The sequence below is a fragment of the Saccopteryx bilineata genome, chromosome X (assembly GCF_036850765.1).
Source record: "Saccopteryx bilineata isolate mSacBil1 chromosome X, mSacBil1_pri_phased_curated, whole genome shotgun sequence".
Lineage (NCBI taxonomy): Eukaryota > Metazoa > Chordata > Mammalia > Chiroptera > Emballonuridae > Saccopteryx > Saccopteryx bilineata.
Window position 1 is genome coordinate 104379687 of NC_089502.1, and position 21381 is coordinate 104401067.

General features: G+C 42.0%; 1 protein-coding gene and 1 long non-coding RNA gene across 2 annotated transcripts in view; one reads left to right on the forward strand and one right to left on the reverse strand.

The window, feature by feature from the left end:
• Positions 1 to 4942: 4942 nt before the first annotated feature.
• Positions 4943 to 11676, forward strand: LOC136316964 (uncharacterized). Its single transcript, XR_010727829.1, has 2 exons — positions 4943 to 5909; positions 6068 to 11676. It is a non-coding gene; the product is annotated as an uncharacterized lncRNA (long non-coding RNA).
• Positions 8983 to 21381, reverse strand: part of PHF8 (PHD finger protein 8) — a 145341-nt gene continuing 132942 nt past the window's right edge. The window contains 3 exon segments of the mRNA XM_066249363.1: positions 8983 to 13847; positions 14776 to 15112; positions 19094 to 19203. Coding sequence (XP_066105460.1) covers positions 13759 to 13847; positions 14776 to 15112; positions 19094 to 19203 — 536 coding nt within the window. The 3' untranslated portion in view covers positions 8983 to 13758.

Here is a 21381-nt window from a genome sequence, read left to right on the forward strand (position 1 = left end):
ACACTGCAAAAGAACAATGGCTTCTGCCACCACTTCTGAGAGAAAGCTGCATCTTCATCCCTTGTCCTGAAGCCAGACAAGTCAGTTCCTCCTGTATTTCCTTGGTTCCTTTAAAGTTGCTGTCCCAGCACAGAAGCTCAGAGCAAGTGAGTTCAAGTAAGTCAATGCTCAGGCCCTTTTAGAGGAATGCCTAGGACTCCAGTAGCCCTCCATCTCACTCAGCCAAAATCTCCACTGGTTTTCACAGCCAGAAGTTATGGGGACTTCTCTTCTTGGCACTAAAATCCTAGGTTGGGGAGTCTGGTGTGAGGCTGGAACTGCTCACTTGTCAGAAGGGACCTCTGGAGCCAAGAAAACAACAGTCTTGATCACTGTGGCTATACAGTGTATTGAAGTCAAGTAGAATAATTCTTTCAACTTTTTTTTTCTTTTCCAAAATTGTTTTAGCTATTGTTTGCCAGAATTGCCATAACAAATTATCACAAACTTGTTAGCTTAAACAACAGAAATGTATTCTTTTACAGTCCTGAAGGCCAGAAGTCTGAAATCAAGATGATGGTGGGGTTGTCCTCCTTCTGATGGCTCAAGAGAAAATTCTAGCTCTGGTAGCTCCAGGTGTTCCTTGGTTTGTGGCTGTATAACTCCAATCTCTGCCTCCATCTTCATATGGTATATCTTTTGTCTGCCTTCTCTTTTGTCTCTTACAGACAGTTGTGATTGCATTCAGGGTTCAATGAGATAATCCAGGATAATCTTATCTGAAGATACTTAACTTAATCACATTTTCAATTATTCTTTTACTGAATAAATTCTGTCACAGGGTTTTTGGTGTTAGGAAGTAGACATGTCTTTTGGGGGACCAACATCCAACCCACTAGTTATTCCAGTTCCTTTGCCTTTCTATATAAATATTAAAATAATCTTGTCTATCTGCAAAAACATCTTGCTGGGAGCTTTGCTAGGAACTGCATTAAACTTATATTAAACTTCCAATTTGGAAGAACTGCCTTCCTCACTGTGTTGTATCAATGAGTACAGAACATCTATTTATTTATATTTTGATTTCTTTCATCAGCATTTTATAGTTTTCAACATACAAGTCTAATATGTTTTGTTACATTTACATACAAGCATTACAGTTTTTAGTGACTGTACATTTTTTAATTTACATTATCTTAATCTCAGCTTCCAGGTGTTGATTGCTAGTATATAGAAATAATTTTTTGTATGTTGACTTTGTATCCCTGTAGCCTTGCTGAAGTCACTTATCAGTTCCAAAAACTGTGTTCAGACTGCATCATTTCTATGTTCTAGTGTTTTTACTATTTTTAAACTTGTCTTCATTGTGCCACTGAATGCATCCATTGAGTTTATCTTATGTTTAGATCTAAAATTTCCACTTAGTTCTTCTTCATACTTTTATTGCTTTGCTGAGATTTTGTATTTTTTTTCATTTGTTTCAAATGAGTTTGCAATTGCTTGTTCAAGCATTTTTATGATGGCTCCTTTACAACACTTGTCAGATGATTCTATCATCTGTGTCATCTTGATGTTATCACCTGTTATCTTTTATTATTCAATTTGAGATTTTCCTAGTTCTTAATACAATCAGTGATTTTTTTTAATTGAAAACTGGACATTTTGAATATTATGTTATGAGACTTTGGACCTTGAGTTGACATCTTCTGAGAAAGCTCTGGCAGGGAAAGATGATGCCTCCACCTCATTACTGCCAGGACAGAGTAAAGGCCTAGGTTCTTCACCTGGCTTTCTCTGATACCACCTTGAGGTGGATGGAGAGAGGTTGGAGTCTCTCAACCCAGCCCAAAGTCTACTCTAGGCTCTTATTTGTTGGTAGAGTCATAGTTTTTCTGGGGTTGGGTGGAGTAGAACAGTCATTGTCTAAAAGTTTTGTGTCACTAGGTTACCATTTATTGGTCCTTTGGATAGAGAAAACATGCTTTTCTTGGGAGTTTTTTACCTTTTTTTGTGTGTGTGTATTTCTCTGAAGCTGGAAACGGGGAGAGACAGACAGACTCCCGCATGCGCCCAACCGGGATCCACCTGGCACGCCCACCAGGGGGCGACGCTCTGCCCACCAGGGGGCGATGCTCTGCCCCTCCGGGGCGTCGCTCTATCGCGACCAGAGCCACTCTAGCGCCTGGGGCAGAGGCCAAGGAGCCATCCCCAGCGCTCGGGCCATCTTTGCTCCAATGGAGCCTCGGCTGCGGGAGAGGAAGAGAGAAACAGAGAGGAAGGAGAGGGGGAGGGGTGGAGAAGCAGATGGGCGCTTCTCCTGTGTGCCCTGGCCGGAAATCGAACCTGGGACTTGTGCACGCCAGGCCGACGCTCTACCACTGAGCCAACCGGCCAGGGCCTTCTTGGGACTTTTGATGTTTGTGGGTTTCCACCTTCTCCATACCCAGTTTAGGATGTATGAGGCAACAAGAAAACCAAGGAATTTATCACTTTGTTGTTTCTCAGATTCCAATGCTTATTTGCCTTCTCTTTACATTTCAAAGTCTTATATTTGTTTTATATATAATATCCAAGGTATGTAGCTGTATTGAATGGACAAAGTAAGAAAAAGTATGTCTTCTCCAACTTCTCTAAAGTGAAAATCTCCAACATATTTTGTAAAAGATCCCTGAGATTAGACTGTAGGGAAGCAACAGATGAGATAAAATAGATTTGGAGGCTATTGTAATTTTGCAAGTGAGAAATTATTCTGGCCAAGGTGGTAGCAGTGAAATTTGTGAAAAGTGGTCAGATTCTGCAAATATTTTGAAGGAAAGCCAACAGGATTTGCCTACAGCTTAGATATGAGTTATGAGAGAAAAAGAGGTATCAGGGATTACCTAATGTTTTTGGCTTGATGAAGTTGCCAAATACTAACATGACAGAGGCCAGGGAAGAAGCAGGTTTGGTGAGGGAAGAACAGGAATTACATTTTGGATATATTTCCAAATGAAAATGTTGAGTAGGCAAGGCAGTTATGTAATACTTTTCCCCCTCCTTTACCCCTATTTATGCCTTCTGCAACCTTAATTTCTAACCTCATTCTGTCCTCCACATATCCTAGCCTCTTTTTTCTCTCTTTAACTCTATATGCTACTTGCTGAGTAATTTCCTAAGATCTGTCCCCAGCTAAATTTTCTCTTCAACAGTGTCTAATCTCTGTTTAACTCATTCATTGAGTTTTTTAATTCAAATTACTGCATTTTTTTTTCTAGAAGACTTTATTTCATATCTGCCAGGTTTTTTTCAGTAGTATCTTATGTTTTTTGTTTTTTCATGTCCTTAGTTTTAACACCCTTATTTTATTAATTCTATTAGATTCTTATATTATTTGTTCATGGAGGCCTAAACCTACTATTTGTTGTGCTTGCTTATTCTTGTTTATTGTGAATTATTTTTTTGTGTGTTCAACTGGGTTTTATCTCTGAAAACCCTGTTCATCCCAGTTTGTAGGCATGTTATTACTGAGAGGATTGGTATTTACTTTTTTCAGATGCCCCAAAGAGATCAATTTTTCTGTTAATTGCACAAGCTTTAGGTTCTAGGACTGTATAAGTAGGACAGACTTAACTACAAACTCATGTGAAGCTCAGTGACATGGTTAATAATTTGTAAAGGGGAGAATTTTCTCCTCCATCCAAATCCCAGGCCAAGATACACAAGTTTCCTTATTGTGTGCCTTTGCCAGGAAGGCTATTTTCTACTCCCTTTCTTGAGGACATAGCTCTTTAAGAGCCTCCTCATTCCAAGTGGGCCCATGAGTTCATCTCCTATCTATTATGTTAAGACTAAATCCTCTGGGTGCTATTTATTATATTTCCTCTCTTTTTTTTAAGTGAGAGTAGGCAGATACACAGACTGCCATACGTGCCCAACCAGGATCTTCCCAGCAACTCCTGTCTGGGGTTGATGCCCTGGCCATCTGGGGCTGCTGGCAACCGAGCTATTTTTAGCACCTGAGGTGGAGGCTCCATGGAGCCATCCTCGGTGCCCCAGGGCCAACACACTTGAACCAATTGATCCATGGAGAGGAAGAGAAAGAGAAAAGGGCGTAGGAAAGGGGTGGAGAGGCAGATGGCTGCTTCTCCTGTGTAGCCTGGCCAGGAATCAAACCTGGGACTTCCACATGCTGGGTCAATACTCAACCACTGAGCCAACCGACCAGGGCCCTCATTGTATTTCTTGAACTGAGTAATGATTACATAACTGCATTTACTTTGTGATGATTCCTCAATCTGTATATTTAGAGTTTGTGTCCTTCAATTAATTATTTTATAAAATCTAAAAATATTTTAAAATCTTCAGGAGCTCAACATGTCAATTATCTCCAAATTGATCTATAGGTTTAATGCAATTCTTTTTGAAATACCAGCAAAGTATATGAAGACACAGAAAAACTTATTCTAAAATTTCTATGAAAAGGCCCAGGCCCTTAGAACAGCCAAACAATATTGAAAAAGAAGAAAAAAGTAGGAAGAATCATTCTATTTGATATCACTGTTACAAATAGCTACAGTAATCAAAACAGGGTAGTATTAGTGGAAGCACAGAAATATAAGATCAATGGAACAGAATAGATTCCAGAGTTAGATCCATATTAGTACAGCTACCTGATTTTTGACAAAGGGGCAACAGCAATTCATCAAAGAAAAGACAGTGTTTTTTTTCTACAAGTGATATTTGTACAATTGGACATTTTGTAGGAAAAAAAAGGCCTTGACCTGAACCACTTACAGTATACAAAAATTATCTCAAAATAGATCATAGATCTAAATGTAAAATATAAAACTATAAGACTTTTAGAAAATTTTCATGAGCTAGGGTTAGTCAAAGAATTCTTTAACACAAAAATCCATAAAATAAATAAAACTGATAAATAGAAATTTATCAAAATTTGAAACTTGCTCTGTGAAAGATACTGCTACACACTGGGAAGGAAAAACACAACAAGCTACAGACTGGGAGAAAGAATTTGAACCCTTAAATACATGAAAAGCTCTCAAAGTTCAATTGTAAGAAAACAAACACACTTAAAAATATCAAAAGATTTGAACAAGCACTTCACCAAAGAGGATGTTCAGATGCAAATAAGCCCAAGTGGAAGCATTGTGCTGTGTACAGTCATATTATAACCATGAAGACGTATCCTGAATACAACGCTAATACACACATATGAGGGCAGAATTGAGATAATCAGGACCAAAGCTCTGATTGAAGTATGTTAAGTGTGCTTAAAACCCACAGACTTCTAGACTTTTCAATTATATGAGTCAATGTCTCATGCTTGACTGCATTGTCTATTATTTGCTACTCAAAACATTTTTTTATGTCTACCACACTTATCAAAATCAACATCCTTCAAGACTACTCCCCTCACCTCCAGGAAAATTTACATAGCTGCTTAATGATCTTCTTCCCTTTTTCTTTTGACCTCCTCCAGTTCTAAGACTCTAAAAGTCATTCACTTTATCACTTCTCTAACTCTCTTCCCTCTCTCTCACCTACCCTCATACCTGGTGGCACTTTTGTGTTGTTTTACCTCATTTTCCATTCTTTCCTGCTACAGCACTGACCCTTGTGCAATACAACATTCAATATTTTGTTACACTGAACTGTGACTGTCAGTGTTTCACTGTTTCTCCAAGATTTTTAGCTCCTGAGGACCCTTGACTCAATTATTTTCTACTTCATTGTTTCATGCCTTGACCCCAAAAAATGAGGCTCAGTAGAGGGAGAGACTAACAGGCATCCATTCAAGCTCGTTTACTAATGCTTATGCATCCCCCATAGTTCCCTGCCTTCATGTCTTTGCTGGAGGTGAAGCCATTCTCTACCTGAACCATCTTTCTGTTTACACATGAAATTACACTCTTAAGTTAAAAACAGTCAAGGCCCGGAGGACAATCTGAGTTTGGGCGAGGGGTTTGCAACATAATTTGATGACAAAATAACCTAGACATGTTTTCTTTGAATATATGTACCCTGATTTATTAATGTCATCCCATTACCATTAATAAAAATTTATTAAAAAAAAAAAAAAACAGTCAAGGCCCTGGCCAGTTAACTCAGCGGTGAGTATCGGTCCGGCGTGTGGAAGTCCCGGGTTTAATTCCCAAACAGGGCACACAGGAGATGCGTCCATCTGCTTCTCCACCCTTCCCTCTCTCCTTTCTCTCTATCTCTCTCTTCCCCTCCTTGCAACCGAGGATCCACTGGAGGAAAGTTGACCTGGGTGCTGAGGATGGCTCCATGGCCTCATCTCAGGTGCTACAATGGTTCTGGATGCAATGGAGCATCGCCCTTGGTTGGCTTGCCGGGTGGATCCTGGTCGGGTGCATGAGGGAGTCTGTCTCTCTACCTCCCTGCTTCTCATTTCAGAAAAATACAAAAAAAAATAGTCAAAACATATACTGAACTCTAGTTAATGGCATGCATGTAGAAGTGTTTAAGGGGATGTGTACAGTTGTCTAATTTTGAAATGCATCAAAATATGACAGGTTGATGGAAGGCTAGAGGGATAAATAGAATGTGTGACAAAGCAAGAATAGTAAAATGCTCATTGTAGGCTCCAGATGGTAGATATATAACTGTACAGAGACAATTGACTTTCTGGGTGTTTGAAACTGTCCATAGTAAAATGTCAGGAAAAGAGGGGAGTGTTAAATCTCTGGTATATTCAGTCACTGCCCTGGTTTACACCTCATTGCATCTTACTGGAATTTTGCAACTCCCTTCACACAGGCCTCCATACTAACCCACTCCTGTCTCTCCCCACCCTAGGATTCTCCAGAGAAAATACCCTGAAATATAATTGAACCTCCATGATCAGGTCCCTGCCAACCTCTTCAGATTCATTCTCCAACATTTGCTGTCTTACTCTAGCCTATACACTAGCTCAATTCAAGGGCCTGTAATTCCACTCACACACCAGGCTACTTCAACTTTCTACTTATGCTCATGCTGTTCTTTTAGCTTGAAATGCTCTATTCCAACTCATTATCTGCCTTTCCTTTCCTGGTGAATGTTCTTTAGTATTCAATTCAGGTGTTGCTTCTTCCTAGAAGTCTTTTCAGCTCCTCAAACTGGGTCCAGTCACCTTCCTTCATGTTTCCACAGCACTCCATACTTATTTGTAACATAGTATATAACAAGTCCTCAAATAATGTTTTTTTAATGTCATTTTGTTATAACATTGATGAGATATTATGGGAACTTAAATTTTGCTTATATCAATTAGCATATAGTGAAATTGGTTTCCTTATATGTTGTTTTGCTTAAAGTTACAGAACCTATCAACAATGTTGTGAGGACTTAATCTATTTACCCCAGCATGCTATACTTGGGTTTCCATATCTGTGTACTAAACTACATGCTCCCTAAGGATCAAGCCCTCCGATGGCATACACGGGGCCTGACACAAAAGAGGTTTGATAAACCATTGTAGAATTGAACCAGTGATATTGAAGTGACATAGATGATACTCTAGCATCTTCCAGCAACTTTATGTCATAGATTTAGTTGTATCCCCTCCCTACAGGAGTGTAAGTCTCACCACCCCTATTGACTCAGATGTTTGTGTCCTTAAAACACTTTCCTCATGAAGTCAACTACATTTCCTATCCTGGTTTTAAATATTCTCTCCATTCCTTTAAAGGTTTACTTTCTCTATAGGAGTTTTTATGAGATTACAGGCCTTGTTAGGCAAAGATTAACTGAGAAAAAATAAAATCCATACAGATTCACTGATCACCTGAGTGCCTGCCAGACATTGAATGAACTTCTTTGAAGCCAGTAGCTACTGCCTGACCAGGTGGTGGCGCAGTGGATAGAGCATCAACCTGGAATGTAGAGGACCCAGGTCCAAAACCCCGAGGTCGCCAGCTTGAGCACGACTTCATCCAACTTGAGCACGGGTTCAATAGCTTGAGTGTGGGATCATAGACATGACCCCTGGGTTGCAGGCTTCGGCCCAAAGGTTACTGGCTTAAAGGCCAAGGTCTCTGGATTGTAGCTCAAGGACATTGGCTTGAGCAAGGGGTCACTATCACAGCTGAAGCCACCCGGTCAAGGCATGTATGAAAAAGCAATCAATGAACAACTAATGTGCCACAACAAAGAACTGATGCTTCTCATCTCCCTTCCTATTTCTCTCTCTTGCTAAAACAACAAAAATACAGTAGCTACTACAATTCTCCCAACAAGCCTATGAGGTAGGGGTTATATCTTCATTTCAGATGATAATACTGAATCACATAGGTGTCAGAGCTGAAAATGAATCACTGGTCTTCTCAGCTCCCAGACATATCCTCCTTCTACCACAGCCAATTGTTTCAAGGTTGGGCCAGGTTCTAAAAAGCCTTGAAATCCAGAAGGTATAATAAAGCAGTGGGAAGCCATAGATGTTCTTAGGCAGAAAGGAATGATAAAAATAGGACTTTGGGAAGATAACCCTGAAAGGCTGTGTATGATAGAATGGAATGGAATAAAATGAGAGGGAAGCTTTGTGGACTCCTAAGGAAAATAAAAAGGGGTATTTTATTTCTCTTACTACATTCATTGGTGAGTGCTGGCATTATGTTGTGGTCCTATGAGGAAAGAAAGGGCCTGGAAAGATGAGCTACTTTGAAAGTTAAAAACCTGAGAAGGGGATAGAGTAGTGCAACTTTTGGTTCTTGGGTTGTATGACTGGCCAACTCCATGGTTCTGCCTCTTGGAAATGGCCTGGGATTTCTGCCTTTTATGAGATGTAGAAGTCCAGAGAAAGGCTGGAATTGACTGGAGAGTTGGGAAAAGGCTTCCTTAGGGAAGTGGCATTGAATGGGGCATTAAAAGATAAGATGATGCCCTCCCTATCCCTCCCTCAGAAACTTCCTCACTGATCTCCCTGATTCAATCTCTCTCTTTTATTATCCATTCCTATGACAGGCAAAGGAATCTTTTTAAAAAGCAAGTTGGATCATGCCATTTTCTGCTTAAAACCTTTTAATGGTTCTGTCATTCATGGGATACAGTTCAGTCTTTTGACAAACATTAAAATTACATATCCTCCATTAACTGAGGTTCTAAAATAAATATTATGCCTATAAACTAATCAATTTTGATCATATGTCTACTTAAACCAAACATTTCCTCTTAGAAATTCTGCATATGTTCCCTCAGGTGAAAGTCACAGCTGCAGTTAATACTAAGTTGCTTGTTCTATACACACATGGGTTCCTCCACCAACTTTTTAAAATTCATACTATGGCCTTGGCTTGGAATACTCTTCCAACTATTCTCTGCCTCACTGGCTAATTCTTTTCCTCTTTCAGCTCAGACATCACCCCTGACAGGAAGCCTTACCTGAATACCCTCCTTTCCCAGGGATAGATTCCCTGACCAGCATCCTGTGCTCATCTCTGTCACCACACTGTCCCATATATTGCTCTTCTCCTTCACTCAGCTTACTGGAGGACAAGTGCCATTTCAGTCAACTTGTCATGAAGAGGGTCCTGATAGAAAAGAAGGGGCCTATGTACTTAGGTAGAAAACACCACATGGGTAAGTGGAAATGTGAGATCTGTACTCAAGACAGGACAGGGTTAGAGGATTCAGTTTGGTAATCGATAGCATCCAGGCGTGATTCACCTCCACTTGCTGTCTTCTAGAGAACTTCTTAGTTGAAATAATTCCATCTGACAAATATAGAAACTGAGACCTAGACAAATAATTTTCCCCAAATTAGCTGGTTATTGAGAAGGCAGCTCTTAGTGACTAGGCCTGTGCACTTTTCTACTCCATACTGGAAAGAAGAAAGCCTGACGTTGGGTGCCCTTGTTCTCCTTCCAGTTTTTAGGCAGGAGCCTCTAATCTGCTGGCTCGCCTACCTGGATGAGGATTAAGACTAGTTTATTCTAGGCAGTACTTTGGCCCCTCACTGGGGAGAGGTGGGGTGAATGTTGATGACAAAGAGAATCAACTCTGCCCACCATTCCTGCAAGAGCTCTGAAATTCCTCCCCCCTTTCCTGTTGCCTTTACACCAGGATACACAGTTACCCATACCCCAGAAAAGAACCTTCTCTATCTAAACCCTGCCTAATATCAGGATTCAGATTGGGAGAGCTGAAGGAGGTCATTTAGCCAGTAGATGCCAAACCCAGACAGTCTCTCACCCAAGACCCACAGAAGCAGAATCTCCAGAATGAAGAAATCCTAATTGGGTTCAAACTACTTTTACAGTGACCCTCAGGCAGTAAGCAGCTCTTCTCTGGGTCACATGGAGTCAGGGAGGTGGTCAATTTGGAACTGAGGCTTCCGACATCACTCTGGGGGCTCTCCTGAGGCCATAGTTCTCAAGGCTACAACTTGCATAAAACAGGTGTTCGAGAAACACTTGATGGGTCACTGACTTACAAAAGATTTTCTAACATGGTGAGGGGAAAAGACATGAGTTTTAGAGTCAGGCATCCTACTGTAAAAGACCACTGGCAAGTTTCAGCCTCCTTCATTATAAAATAGGCCATTAATTCTTCTGAAGTTGTCAGTGAGAATGAAAGGATACCCCAAGTGAAACCCCTACCTAGCCCAATACTCAGCACAGAAAAGGCACTTAATAAATGGTAGTGGTTATCAGTGAGAGGTGGTAGAACTGTGATAGAATATCGACTCTGAACCAGGCCGGCCTCATCACTTATGATGTATAATGCTGAAAGGGTTTTCTTTACCTCTCTTTCCGTATCAGTAAAATGAGAATGTTGGTGAGGAGGAAATAAATCAATATACATAGAACACTAAGAGCAGTGTTGGGGATGATATGTAAGTTCTAATAATTATAATACTATCCCTTACACTGGCCCTAAGCACAGTAATCAAGTGAGAGAGATGAAGAGAGAGAGAAGGAACCCAAAACTGCACATTCCCAGAAAATATATATAAATATATATAGGTGTTGTCACTAAAAACAGCCCATGGAAGTTATGGAAAGCCTTCCCAACAAACTTGTTTGCACCCTTGACTTGTTGCACCCTTTATTTTCTGCACACTTCTGAGTATCTGTTTCTGGCATGTGAACTGTGTCTCTCATGAGGGCAGGGATCCTGTCCTCTCCCTACCTCGGGTATACAATTGGGAATCAGGGAAGTACTGAGTTGATGGGAGGGAGAGTCAGAATGTAAACAGAAGGGATATTCCTGGACCCAATACCACCACCACCCCAAAAAAAGAAAGAATGCAAAGCAATTGCCAAGATAAATCACTTTTATCTCTATAGGAAAGGGAGAACCTAAAAAAAATATAAATTACATTAGTAACACAACATAAGAAAAAAACAGGTGGGGAGGAACAAGAGAAGTCTGTATGATGCTATTCTAACCTGTTTATAAAAAGGCCCTGCATCAGAAATTCATAATCCTATCCACTTCTAAAAATATATTTAACATGTACAGAAGTGGTGGGCTTGTTTTTAAATTGTTTGCTTTTTTGTAAAAATATATTAAAGGTGAATAGAAACCCTCTCTCCCTGCCCCCTATCCAACCCCCAGCTCTGTGCTGGAGATAGGAGACCAGAGGTAACTCTCACCATGTTCTAAACCTTGGTTACTACCACTCCTAACCCCTCCCCAACTCACTTCACTTAGAACCTGAAACATTAAAAAAAAAAAAAAAAAAAAAAAAAAAAAGCACACTAGCCTCTTTGGAAAAGCATAACTCTGAGGGTAAACCTGCTTTTCATTTGAAACACAAAACAAACAGGAAGCTCTGAGAGTTCTACTAAACTAAATGGAAACCCAGTTAAATGAATGTTGGGTTTCAGCTCCACAGAAACTTCTTACAAAGAAACATAGGGGACAGAGGCCTGGAAGTAGGGGGATTTGCTAGCAATTAGCTGCCTTTGAAAGATCAAGGTTGGGTGAGGGGCTGTTAATGGGCTGGGATCCTGGTCTTGGTTATAGCAGTCAGGGCCTAGTCAGGCAGTTGCCTACACAGGGACACAAGCTGCTCCCCCTCCCTCCCCTCACTACCCTCTGCTGCTTTGAAATCCCCAAGAAAAGCAAAGCTAGACAGAAACAAAGAAGAGGGGAGTGGGGACTTCACGTGCTAGGGGAGAGGTAGCCAGGCTTTTTGCCTTTGGTGTAACTAGATGGAGGACTGCTTGGCCGCTGGAGTCCCCAAGATAGAAAAAGCAAATGGGACTAAAAGACCCCTGATTCCAAGGAAAGAGAGTAGATGTGGGCTGTGGAGAAATGAAACAGGACACAAAGATGACAAGGGAAGTCTCACATATTCCCTGTGGCCTGCATAGTAGCTGTTAAGTTCCCCAGAAGCACTGGGCAAACTGGGGCGAGGCTGGAGTGGGGTACAGGGTAAGGATTCACTCCACATGGGCAGTGCCAAGATGGAGGGAGGGGGACATCCTCCATCCAGTCCAGGTTGCCAAAGAAGGCGGGACAGGTGGAGGTGGAAGGAGCTTGGGGAAAGGAAGAGAGAGAGGTGGGTACTGTGTGGACAAAAGACATTCACAAAGGGAAGAGGGGGAGTGGAGGATCAGATAATGGGCTCCTTTACAGATAAGTGCCTCCTCTCCCACACTCCGGCTCTGGGCTGGTCTTCTGCACTCTGCTTAAGCGCTGACCTGACGACTGGAAGTGCAGAGGCCCAGGAGTGAAGATGTGAGTTCTGTGGTCTTCAGGTCAAGAATCAGGTGAGGAAAGAAGCAGAGAGGCTCCCAATGGCTGAGCTATCCTGCCACATCCTCCCTGTGAGGTCCACGCTGTGTTCTGTGGTACAGGCGAAGGAAGCAGGCTGTAGAGTCCCAGGTTACCTGCTTCAGTGGCAGGTGCTTTCAGGCTTTTAGGAGACAGTTTTTCACCTGCTAGGATTCAGCTACAACCATGTGGATAATGTTCTGCAGGACCTCAAAGTCCAGGCAAATCCCTGGAGCTCATCCTGGGATGGGGGCTTCATCTGGAGCCACCCAAAAGTAGCTTCCTCCAATGGGATACAAAGTCCTGGTAAAAGGCTTGGGCATCGGTCCTCTTTCCACCATGAGAAGTGACAGGAATCTCTCCTCTTCCCAAGGATGCATGAAGTTAACCCATGACATTTCTAGTCTACCTCTGGAAATGGTCCATGCTGGGGAGTAAGGAGATTATGGGCCCTCCTCTTTATTTTCATGAACCATATGGCAAGAAAGGGCAGAGGCCAGGCCCTTCTCCCAGAAAGGAATCTCAAGTGGAAAATCTCCACTGGGCTGGGGGGAGGAAGGGGGAGGGAAGGAAAAAATGGGCAGAGGTTGGCAGGCTTCTGGAGACAGGGCTGGAGCTGTAGAAACTGGTAAGAGCTGGGCCTCCCACTTCATGACAAGGGAAATACCGAGGCGCCCAGGCTCTCTTCTTGCCTCTCCTCATCCTGCCTTCTGGCTCTAGGTGAATACGCGAGTAAAGGGTCAACAAGGCTGGTGAGAGGGAAACAAGTTGAAGCCACAGAAAAGAGAGTTCTAGTCATCTGGAAACCTTTTCCATCTACCTGCTACTCAGAGGTATGGAGAAGGCAGGCAGGATGCTCTAGTGAAGTTGGGAAGGGAGTTGGGGGAATCAGTGAAGAGGCCCGTGGTAGGGGTCCCTGCCTTTGGTCAGTTCCAAGAAAGCAGGACAATGTGCCTCAGCACCTTGTCTAGGGCAGACAGGATCCAGGAGTGCCCCAAGAGCTGACAATGGAGAAGGCAATGGGGGTGAAAGGGTGAGAGGCGGACACAAGGGAGCTCACAGAAGTAGTTTGCCATTTCTGTGGATTTTCAGGATACGACCGAGTCTCTGCTTTGCTGTGGCCAGGCCCTTTTTGGGACGCTTCCCTGTGGGACAATGAAGAGGTAAGCAAACACTATGGCAAGGGCAGGGCTCCAGCAGCAACTCCAGCACCAATTGTCCTTGGGCCACCCCCACCCCCGTTCCTCTGCCCAGAGTGTCCCCCCATCCTTACACCTGGCTCCAGGCCCATCTTGGGCAAGAAGCACTCCTTAACTACTTCCACCCAACACCACATGCCTTGGTTCTTCCCATTATGACCTTTTACAGCAGCTCTGGACTCTATCTGGTTCCTTTTCCCCACTGATTACTTTGGTCCCAATCATTTTCCTTCCTAAATTCTTCAGAAAAATGATTGTGCCTCCCTGTTCTCTTATCTTGCCCACCAGTATTAGACAAGTATCTGGTTAGTGATTATACCTTGGTGTTCCTGATGTTGGCACCCCTAAAGCCTTGTTTCATTCAATCCCCCCCCATTACCCTAATGCCACACCAACCTCATCTCTTTGAGCTATATACTCTAAGGACTGGGCCTTGAAGGCCCAAATGAGGAAAAGGAGGGATTAAGTTTCTGACCTGTGCCTCCTTTCTTCTCCCTACATCAAATCATCTTCCATGTCCTACGTGACCTCCTCCATGCTTAATCAATTTATCCCTGCCCTTTCCATTCCCTCTGCCAGATGTCCCATACACTCTTCAATGCAGCTTAGACTTGTGTATGTGCCTCCTCCTTAGAATTCCCACCTTTAGCCCACCTTCCACTCTGGCCATCAGAAGCAACTTTGTAAACCTATATCTGAGCTTTTCTCTGTTTAACACCAGTTAATGCCTCCTCATGGCCTATGAGATCAAGTCCAAGCACCTTAGGTTAACTGCCAGTGTCCCTCCCTGTATTGTCATCTACCAGAGTGCATAGGGTTTGGAGCCGATGGCCCTAAGTTCCTTTTCAGTTATATAACCATATGACAGTTGTACCTTGTCCTGCTTGATTGCTCTGGGAGCCAACTGAAGGACGCCGCTGGGTCAAGAAGACACCAGGGGCCATGGGTGTGGTGCTGCGGTTTGCCTGGGCCATGCCAAAGGCATTAGGACGAGCAGTATACTCGTGGTCAGCAAGGCTTCCTGAGAGGGCCTCTTGTTTAGGCTCAGGAGGAGGCAGGGGTGAGGAGGAGGTGACAAGATGGGGTGCGGTAGCCAGAGTTAGGGTTGGTGCTGCCACGCTGACATTGGACTCTTGAGGGCGAGGCTGTTCTACCTCTTTCAACAAAGGCTTCTTCTTGATATATTTCTTCTTTTGGGCCTTCTGAAGCTCCTGAAACACAAGCCAAGTGGGAGGGGAGAATTCAGGAGTGGAGAAAAGAGAAAAGAATTTCTCAGAAAGGAAACTAGACAATAGTCAACGTGGTTCGGCAACCTGCACCCCCCCCCCGCCCAATTCTAGCCTAGATATATGTACACACAAACACAAAGGCAGTCCAATACCTGAGGTCATTTCTTTAGTACCACCTATCCTTAAGTCAACACTGCCAAAATCAGTACAGTGGCAACAGAAAGATAAATGAGTTCAGAGACTTGGGTTTTGGTACTAACATTGCCAGTTATGAGGTGGATCATGAAAACATCAAATAATAATGGCTAAATTTATGCCAACAGCTGAGGCACTTTATATACTTTATCCCATTTACTCCACAGAGCAGCCTTGAGAAAGAAAATCTCTGTTTATAGATGAGAGCCTGACCAGGCAGTGGCACAGTGGATAAAATATTGGACTGGGACTCAGAGGGCCGAGGTTTGAAACCCCGAGGTTGCTGGCTTGAGCCCAAGGTCACTGGCTCTGCTGTAGTCCCCTGGTCAAGGCACATATGAGAAAGCAATCAATGAGAAACTAAGGTGCTGCAATGAAGAATTGATGCTTCTCATCTCTCTCCCTTCTGGTCTGTCCTTATCTGTTCCTCTCTCTGTCTCTGTCACAAAAACAAACAAGCAAAAAGAAAAAAGTCATGATAGATGAGAAAACTGAGGTGCAGGGAGTATCTTGGGCCCAAAGTCTCATAGCTAAAGAGTTGTATCTACAATTCAACCAGGCCTATTTGAACACCCACCCTGCATACTTCTCAAAAAGAGACATCTAAAAGTAAAAGAGTAGTGGTAGGTTTGGAATGATATAAATGGGTTCAAATCTAAATTTGTGCTTCCTAATTTGGATGACCTTGTTCAAGTTACTATAACCTTTCTGAATCTCAATTGCCTCAGCCATAAAATGGGCAAAATAATATGTTTTTCAGAGTTGTCAGAAAGATTAAAATAATGATATAAACAAATAGCACATAATAGGTACTCAACAAGTGGTAAACTATAACTCTATCTTCATCTCTTAAAATGGTGTCTCTTCCTCTTGCTGGTCTTGTTCTTTTAATAGAGGACTTGACGATCCTCTAGTTCACCAGTCTTAAAACCTTGATCTGGGATGGAGGGATGAATAATGAGTTTTGTCACTTCTCACAATATCTTAGATTTCATCCATCCATTGCTCTATGGATTTAATAATCACTGGGTAGTGGGTACCTGTACAGTGAGCATCTGGAGCCCTGAGAACCTGGAAAGGTGATGCTGAGAACATGTGAATGACTTCACCTTCTGAAATGCTACACAGCCACACAGATCAACTCAGTGATTATCTTTCTTTTCCTTCTCTTGACAACACAGGCCTACTCCTGCCTTTGGAAGATCTGACAGGCTGTGGCTACCATAGGAATTTCTGGGAGATAAGAATAATAACATTAGTAATACATGCCAGGCACTATTCTCTATTTTAACACATTTAATACTCATAAGAAGTATTATCAGAATTCGAATCCCATTTTTAAGAGAAGAAACCATGGCACCAAAAATTTAAGTCATTTTCCAAGGTTATAGGACCAATTAAGTGGCAAATGTGGGATTAAGATCCAAATCATCTGGCTCCAGAATGCTTTTTCTCAGCTACACTGCTATTCCACCCATATCAGAAACTGTATTTCTGCCCCCATATTTTCTTTCAACTGAATACAGAAATTACCTGTTCACACCTAGATTATGTAGCCTAATTTTTTATATGTTGTTGCCTATTTATTTCTCACATAATTCACCCAGATTCCCCCACAGTAGACCAGATTGTCATATGTCATATGCCACTTTCACTTTGACAATTCCTTTGCTGAAAAAGTCTAGCAGGTCCACGTCCAAGTTCAAACTCCCTGGTCTGACATTCATGGTCTTCCATAGTCTGGCCACTTATACCTGCTTAACCCATAAGGATAACAATGAAAAGCTAACATGTCCACAGTAAATACACTCTGTGGCAAGTGCCATTCTCAGAGCGTTTACATATATTACCTCGTCTAATTCTCAAAGTCCACAAGGAAGCTGAGGCACAGAGAAATTAAGTAAATTGCTTAGTGGTAGAGCGAGGATTCAAACTCAGGCAGGCTGGCTCCTGAATCCATTTTTTAATTTCTATTTATCTTTCCCCACTTCTCAATATGAAGTCTCCAATCCAGAAAGATTTACTCATTCAGTCACTCACTCAATTCTGACTAAACACATGCTTAACACAGTGAGAATACCAAGTTAAATGAGATGTATCCCAACCCTTGAGGCACTTACAGTTTAATAAGGGCCACAGAAAAGTACACTTATAAGTACCATGGGAGAATGCTATGGAAGCACAGAGGATACTGAAATAAATTGGTGGTAGATGGTGTGTAGGAGTGCTAGGTAAAGCATCTGAGAGGAAGGTATGATTCCCAATGGGCAGAGGGAATAGCTCCATGCAAAGGCACAGAGGTATGAGGCAATCAATACACTGAGTGAATTATGAGTACCACAGTGCAACAGTATAGTTAGTATAAAGGGCATGCATAAGGGGCTGACAGGATGGCAGGAGCTCAGGGAGAAAAGGTGGCCAGAGACCAAAACAAGAGGGCCTTGTGTGCAGTGTCAAGGTCTGTTCTCCCGGAGAGCCTCCCTGTGCTCTCCAAAAGTTTAGTCTGTAAAACCCATCCCCAATTTCAAAACTTCTTTGAGGCCATCCTTGATAACCCAAACAGAAGTGAGCTCCTTAGAAGGTACTCAGAGTAGTTTTCACACTTTTAATTAACTTATCTGTTTATTTAAAGCAGTAGAATTTTTTTTTTTCAAATTACATTTTACATGGCACTAGGATTTACATAACAGAGAAAAGTTCAGGTCAAAAAAGGGCCGCCTGACCTGTTTGGTCGGTGCTGGCTATAAAACAATAACCTCTGAGACACTCTAAGCAACTAGAGCACCATAGAACATCATATTTAAAACACCATTTTTAAATTTTATTTAAATAGGATATAATAACTGAATTATATAAATACTTAACAATTTCATTTTATTTAAATAGCAAGTAACATGAAAATTAGAGGATATGGGTTTGAATCTTGTCTCCTCCATTTACTGGCTGTATTATCCTGGACTAGTCATTTAAAGACAGCCTCATTTTCTTCACCTGTAAAATGATGAAAATATCACCTATTGAAAAGGGGTATTGGGAAGATTACATGAGATACTGTACATACGAAGCACCTAACATAAAACAGATGCTTAATAAATGCTTGAAGCTATAGGATGTGGCATGAGGAGCTAAGGGGATGCCAATAAGGAGATAACTAGAAGAGTCCCCTCCTCCAAATGCTCCCAGGGTTGCTGAGCACATTATATATATTAAATAACTTTGCAAACCCTAACATACTAAAAGGTCAACTTGATTCTAGTGACGTGACCCTTTAGGATGAAAATTAGTGGGTGAAGTTTTCTTAGAAAGCAGGAGATAAAGATCAAGATAAAATTTTTGGTATAGAGGACAAGAAAAGCCTCTTCCCCAAAAAGGAAATTGCTCTGAGATAGCTAAAAGCTTGAGTATATTCAAATGAGTCACCTCCTCGGGGCTTCTTCAATAAAAAGCAAGTGCTCTTATTCAAGGAACATGTGATCCTTTGTATCTAAAAGGTTTTTACATATCCAGAAAAACAAGGTCTTTTTTTCTGGCCTCCTATCTTCTTTCATCCTAAATCATGTCAACTGTATGACCTGTGAAAGTAGCTTCTCATTGAGTTGGGATGTGAAGACTATAGGAGGGGCTAGATACTGTCATGAATAAAAATCAAAGGTTACCCATCCCCAATGAGACAAAAGTGGGATCCTATCAGCCTGAATATCTGAGCTTTGAGGCTCTAAATCAAACTAGGATCAGTAGCAGGGCCATTGCTTGTGTGTCAGTACTTACTTGCTGGGCCAGCTTTGCAGCTGCTGCAGCCAAGCCTGTCTCAATGGAAGCTACCCGGGTCCCCTCCCGCACAGGACGGTCCTGCTTTGGTAGAGTTGGGGTCACACGGGCTGCAGAGAAAAGAGGATGAAGACATTTATCTGAATGCCAACCATATTCCCTACCTCTGAGCACCCAAAAGATGATCTCATTGGTCTTCCTGCTTCTGGCTTTAACAAAGACAATTTTTTTCCCCATCATGTAAGAAGCCAATTCAAAAATACCTAAAGTACACAGAGCACATACTTATTAAAGGATAAAAGTTAATCTCCCTAAACTGGCATTTAATCTTGTCCACGTTCTGCTTCTGGCCTATGTACGTCACCAACTTGTTTCCATACCCATATTCTCCATTTCTCCAGACAAAATGGCTGCCTTATCACACCTTCAGAATATAGACAGCTCGCCTGACCAGGTGGTAGTGTAGTGGACAGAGTGTCAGATTGGGATGCAGAGGACCCAGGTTCAAAACCCCAAGGTCACTGGCTTGAGCATGAGCTCATCAGGCTTGAGCGCAGGGTTGCTGGCTTGAGCATGAAATCATAGATATGACTCCATGGTCACTGGCTTGAGCCCACAGGTTGTTGGCTTGAAGCCCAAAGTCGCTGGCTTGAGCAAGGAGTCACTCACTCTGTTGTAGCCCCCTGGTCAAGGCACATATGAGAAAGCAATCAATGAACAACTAAGGAGTCACAATGAAAAGTTGATGCTTTTCATCTCTCTCCCTTCCTGTCTGTCTGTCTGTCCCTATTTGTCTCTCTCTCTGACTCTCTTACTGTCTCTGTCACAAAATAAATTTTTTAAAAATACAGACAGCTCATCCTCTTTTCCTGTGCCTTCATCCTCATATCTACACTACTTGGAGTACCTCTTCCCTTTTGTTCACATCTTCAAAACTTGCCCATCCTTCAAAAGTAAGCTGAAATCAACTTTCTATGCAAACCTCTAGGACCTTTCTGGTTCTCCCTCTCTTGAACTAATAATAAGTACAAGTCACTTAATACACTGCATAGACTATCTTGTCCTTAATGTTGGTGTGATATTTTGCCTACCAACAGGCTATGAGATACTGTAGATCATCCTCTTCTACAACCCTTTTATAATGACTTAACAATCTTCAATCAAAAAATAGTTACTCATCCCACATTTTATATAGGAAGTATATTTCAGTATAACCAAACAGAAACAGTACTGGATGATGAGAAAAGCTCTTTACAGAAGAATGGCAGCTAATAAATACAGATGAAATAACAGAATTAGAACATCATAGGTTTGCAAGCCCTAATGAAACAACTGATTCTAGGGCAGTGGATATTCACACAGTACCAGAATATTACCTCACAGGTTACTTGCTAGTGTCAAGAAGAAAAAAAAAAACTTTACAAGGGTAAAATCAGGAAATTACCCTTTTAACTCAGTATTAATCTCCCTATCACTAATAGTGAGACAGACAACTTCATGCAACTCATGATGCAATACAACAGGAAGTTCATGGCATCATCTGTGAAGTAGTATTGACAAAGATCTAAAATCAAGTGAATAGGCCTGACCAGGTGGTAGGTGCAGTGGATAGAGCATCAGACTGGGAATGAGAAGACACGTTCGAAACCCTGAGCTCGCTAGCTTGAGCGTGGGCTCTTCTGGCTTCAGTGTGGGATCATAGACAGGACTCCATGGTCGTGGGCTTGAGCCCAAAGGTCACTAGCTTGAAGCCCAAGGCCAGCAGCTTGAAGCCCAAGGTCTCTGGCTTGAGCAAGAGGTCATTCGCTCTGCCGAACACCCCCCCAGCCCCCGTCAAGGCACATAGGAGAAAGTAATCAATGAACAACTAAGGTGCCACAACGAAGAATTGATGCTTCTCATCTCTTTCCCTTCCTGTCTGTCTGTCCCTATTTGTCCCTCTCTCTGACTCTCTGTTTCTGTCAAAAAATAAATAAAATAAAAATAAATAGTTCATATTATTTCCAGTTTTTAAGAAACACAGAAATAAAGAATAAGTTAAATGAGTTAAACGACACCATGGGAAAACAGTCAATATTCTACAAGATAACTGGCTTGGTTCACAGGGAAGCAAACAGATCTAGAAGGTGTGATGTGCTACAGAACAGTTATACCAGTTTTTACAACAAATCAATAGCATAAAACAAAAATAGGAACAGGTCTAGATTAAGAGACTTAAGAGGCATAACCGCCAAAGTCAATACGGACCCTATCCAGATCCTGAGTTAAACAAATCCACTGTAAAAATA